This window comes from Lolium rigidum, chromosome 7, assembly GCF_022539505.1.
Source record: "Lolium rigidum isolate FL_2022 chromosome 7, APGP_CSIRO_Lrig_0.1, whole genome shotgun sequence".
In the NCBI taxonomy this organism is placed as follows: Eukaryota; Viridiplantae; Streptophyta; class Magnoliopsida; order Poales; family Poaceae; genus Lolium; species Lolium rigidum.
This window is the reverse complement of record NC_061514.1, coordinates 98,005,052-98,009,637: the sequence shown is the minus strand read 5'-3', so window position 1 is coordinate 98,009,637 and position 4,586 is coordinate 98,005,052. Positions and strand designations below refer to the sequence as shown.

At 55.4% G+C, this 4,586-nt stretch overlaps 1 protein-coding gene across 1 annotated transcript; it reads right to left on the bottom strand.

Moving 5' to 3' along the window:
* Positions 1–981: 981 nt before the first annotated feature.
* Positions 982–4,084, bottom strand: LOC124671717 (peroxidase 18-like). The gene is made up of 4 exons (XM_047208056.1): positions 3,275–4,084; positions 2,403–2,582; positions 1,478–1,643; positions 982–1,394 (listed from the first exon to the last, which is right to left on the bottom strand). The coding sequence occupies exons 1-4, from the start codon at positions 4,082–4,084 to the stop codon at positions 982–984; spliced, it is 1,569 nt and encodes a 522-aa protein (XP_047064012.1).
* Positions 4,085–4,586: the final 502 nt, after the last annotated feature.

Here is a 4,586-nt window from a genome sequence, read left to right as displayed (position 1 = left end):
CCCGAGGATGGTCTGGAGAGTCTGGACGGATTTAGGCCTAAATCCGGACGAAAACGAGAAGCTGGAGGCGTGACTGGACCATTTTTGTCCGTCCAAATAAAAAAAAGAGGCCCTAAGGGCCTCCCGGGGATGGACTGAGATCAGGTGCCTTGGTGAAGACAAGGCACACATGAACAGTGTCGTGCGTCTTCCAGGAATGGCAGCTGGCCATGGCGGAGAGCCGCAAGTTTGAGTACCCGGATAACATAACGGACGACGAGATCGAGCAGCTCGGCGTCCTCGTCTCCGAGAACGATCGACCTGTGCAGCCGCCGCTGCCCCGGTACGCCACCGGCTTCATGCCGCCAGGTCTGTCGGAGGATGAATCCCTACGACTGGCGCTACAGGATTCGGCCACGCCACAACCGCCGTCGTACAACCCTGGGCTCCTCAACCGCCGCCACATCCTGGGCGCATCCACATCCCTGTGCGCCTCCACCTCCGTCACAGCCCTGGGCGTCTCCACCTCCTCCACAGCCCTGGACGCCTCCACCTCCAGCACCGCCGGCGCGCCCGGCGTACGTTCCGTCTGTTCCCAACTGGCCGTGGACGGTACCGAAGCTCATCGTGCTCGACAGCGACGAGGAGAAGCAGTAGACGCCGCAGGCGTTTAGGGCTTATTTTCATGTATTCAACTACGTAAATTATGTTTTCGTGTTATAAAAAAATGATTCAGACAAAAAATGCGTCGTGCCGCTGGAGCCACCCGATGCAAATGGACGCGCGGTCGATTTCGATCCACGGAAACGAACGCGCGCGGATATTTTCGGACGCTGAAATGCATCGCCCTGTTGGAGATGGCCTAACAAAAGGACTTGATCATCAGTTACAGCATGAACAAACGAATCAAAATCTCATTATCAGCTCGCTTATACCCGAGATCCCTACGTATGTGTTGCTGTTACATGTCCATGGATGGCCGAACAGGTACTACTCGACCGATCAGCCGCCGTTGACGCTTGAGCAGAGCCGCCGGATCTCGCCGTCGGAGCCGGTCTTGACGCCGAGGCTGGTGAGCCTGGCGAACGAGCTCGCCCAGCTGCTGAAGAAGCTATCCTGGCTCTGCGCGAACGCCGCCACCGTGGCCCGCGTCGTCGCATTCTGCACCAGCACCGCGTCCGTGCGCAGCAGCCCGCGCCCGTCCAGCAGGTTGCTGAAGTACCGGTTGTCGAACGTCGCCGCCGACCCCTCGTCGCAGTCCACCGTCGCACTCGCCGACGCCACGCACGTCCGCACCAGCTCGTTCGCGTAGTCGGTGTTCATCGTGCCGTCCACGGGCACCATGCTCCCGTTCGCGTCCGACCTGAACCGCTCCCGGAACGTGCCGCAGTGCGCCGACCCGATCGTGTGGCCGCCTGCATCATATATATGCTCACCGTGAGACGATATCGTGCACCAACAATCTAGCTGAGTGACGTTTACTCGACAGAGTTTGTACCTGAGAGGGTGACAAGGTCCTCCAGGGTGAGCCCCTTGGAGGTGAAGCTGGCCGCCATGGCGTCGACGGAGAAGCCCGTGTCGATGATGTTTCTTCTGACGTTGGATGCCAGGGAGACGAGGCTGTCACGTCGTCCAAGGGAGACGGGCACAGACGGCCCTCCGGTCTGGTTTGGAAAAACACACAACTGAACATCAGTTCATGAATTAGTAGTTAGCAGTCAGCTTCAATCTGTCAGCTAAGTTGCTTCCCAGGGAAAAGTAAGTTCATCAACCAAATTGGGTACTGCTTTAGTCAAGACACAACAACCTAGATTTATCAACAAAAGCAGTTAAACATAGCATATGGTCAATTACTCTCATCTCAGCGGTTCTTACTGCAACTCTACTGTCCTGAAATTAGCAAATGCAGAGACAACTTTCAGAGCACACCTGTTCTGAAGTTTCAGAATCTCAGTTGTGTCCACCGTACTTGGCCATGATCACCCCTAGGACCAGCAGTCATGTGCCATACTAATAATCAAGCACAGAAAATGGTCAAGGGTCCCAAGACTAAATTGGGATTATGTTCAGTTACAGGTAAAGCTCCCCAGGGTCTCCCTCCCCATTATATTTGGATGTACTAATCATAAGACAGGCTTGCTAATATCCTATGTTTCAGCTAGTTATTGTCACATACAGGACCGTGACCACACGATTCATCCAAGATCTAATCCTTGCAGCATTTAGTGCTGAGTTTATGATGCCGTATGCTCACCAAGTACTCCTGCCCAGGGTAGTAGTAGTATCATCTTTTATCTAACCAGATTCAGTTATCGTGCCAAATTTATATGAGGCATTTCTATTTTGTGACGATTGTAGCAAGACATACGTTGAAGCAATCTAAATAAGAGCAATGGGTCTGAATAACTGCACTTGCTACTTACAAATGTGACAGCATCTCTTGCAGCAAGGACTAGGATGTCACTGCAAGAAACGGTTGCAGGGCACACGGCTTCGAGCAGCCTCTTGGCTTCGTCGATCACATTGAACCCGCCGAGCGAGAGGTTCGCGGGATCAGTCCTCTCCGTGCCGTTGCCTTGGACCATCACCGACGCGTCACATCCCTGGGATATAGAGAAAATCACAATGCTTACACAATTAAACCCATTGTGCATGCGGGTAAGCTTTCAAAAACCTGGTGAGGTGCAACTGTAAAGTGCTGTCAGTTTAGGCATGTATGATGTCAGAAGACAGGTGTATTTGGTGACCCTTAGGCATGTATGATGGCTGAACTTTTGATGTGATTTTTCTTATTGCGGGGAACTTTTGGGTGCGATTGACGCACCTATGTAGCTCAAAATAGCAAAACTGCTCAAGATCATTCCCTTGAATGAATGAATGTTTTGGACAGATACATAGACATTACTAAAGAACGCAATAGGTCCAGGATAACAATCACTTTGGCAAATCTGGGAAGGGAAAAGCAAATTCTCTCAAAGGGGCGCAAATCATTGTCATGTCAAATGTCGGAATTGCTGAATAATAGGAAGAACTGTGGATGCAATGCTCACTAGGGCAGGGAAATTTTTTCCAAAGAAAACTTGATTGAAGCCTAGATCTAGCAGACGAACATGAGACATGTGAAACATTGAAACTAATTCAGAGTAAGAACACCTGTTCCACCATTTGTTGGCGTGCTCAAGAACTCTAAAATCCATGGTTTTTTTTATTTTTTGACATGTAAAATCCATGGTTGCAAGCATGTAAAACACATTTCCCAAATGCAAAGGTGAGCAAGCATTGTGTGTGTGCATACCTCTACGAAGCAGTCGTGGAAGACCATCCTGAGGAGCTTGCCGGGGATGGTGGGGTCCAAGGTGGATGCTGACCTGACGACGTCGCTCACCGCCAGCTCCACGCTCGGGCAGGAGCTCGCGTAGAAGCTCGGCGAGAGAGCCAGCGAAGGCGTCGGCGCCGGTGCCGGCGGCGGGGTCGGAGGAACAGATGGTTTTTGTGTCGGTGGTGGTGCCGTCGCCGTAGGAGGAGACGGTTTCGGAGCCGGCGCGGGAGCCGGCTTTGGAGACGGCGCCGGCGCTGCAGGTGACGGCTTTGGCGCTGCCGGTGGTGGAGACACCGGCTTGGGAACCGGTGTCGCCGAAGGTGGTGGAGACGAGGGCTTCGGCGCCTGCGCCGGCGGAGACACTGGCTTCGGAACTGGTGTCGCCGCAGGTGGTGGGGACGAGGACTTCGGCGCCTGCGCCGGCGGCTTTGGAACCGGTGACGCCGCGGGTGGTGGGGACGAAGGCTTTGGCGCCTGTGCAGGCGCAGGCGGAGACGGAGGCTTTGGAACAGGCGACGCCGTAGGCGGTGTCGATGGCTTTGGGGCCGGCGACGCTGAAGGACTAGGTGTCTGCTTCGGCGCCGGGGACGCCCCGGGTGGTGACGACGGCTTCGGTGCGGGTGGCGCTGGCTTCGTCACCGGCGGCGCCGCACTGCGCGATGGCGTAACTGGCGGCTTGGGCGCCAGCGCCGGAGACGGCGACTGCGAGGATGCGACCCCCAGGAGAGCCGACAAGAGCACCAACGCGCAGGCGAGGCCCCATTGCCGCCTCCGACTCCGATCCATGACCGAAGAGACCGCCGCGAGTACCAGCACCACGCAGCCGCAGCAAGAGAAGCTCGTGAGGCAGCGTTGGCTCACGAGCACACACAAAGAGTGTACCGCCGCGCGCAAAGCAACACTCAACTCTAATGGCTACTGCGGCGGTAGCCGGCAAGCGGCGGCAAGGCGGGACGGCGAGCTACGGAAGGAAACAATGCTTGCTGCTCCGGAGAATCTAATGCGACATACCAGTTCCAAAGCGCGTCTACTGGTTTTCGGGCGGTGCAGCTAGCTAGCGGCCGTGAGCTACCGGACGCGCGCGTAGCTGCAGAGCGGCAACGCCTCTATCTATCCGTCCGTCTGCTATAAATCTTGCTACACGTACTACGTACGTACGTACACCGCCAGCTTGGGTTGCGACACGCAGGGCTGCGCCTGCGCGGCGTGGTACTATACTATACGGGCATGTTCCGGTGCCCGCTTAATCCCGTCTCGCCGTACAAACAGTGCTCGATTTGTTTAAGCC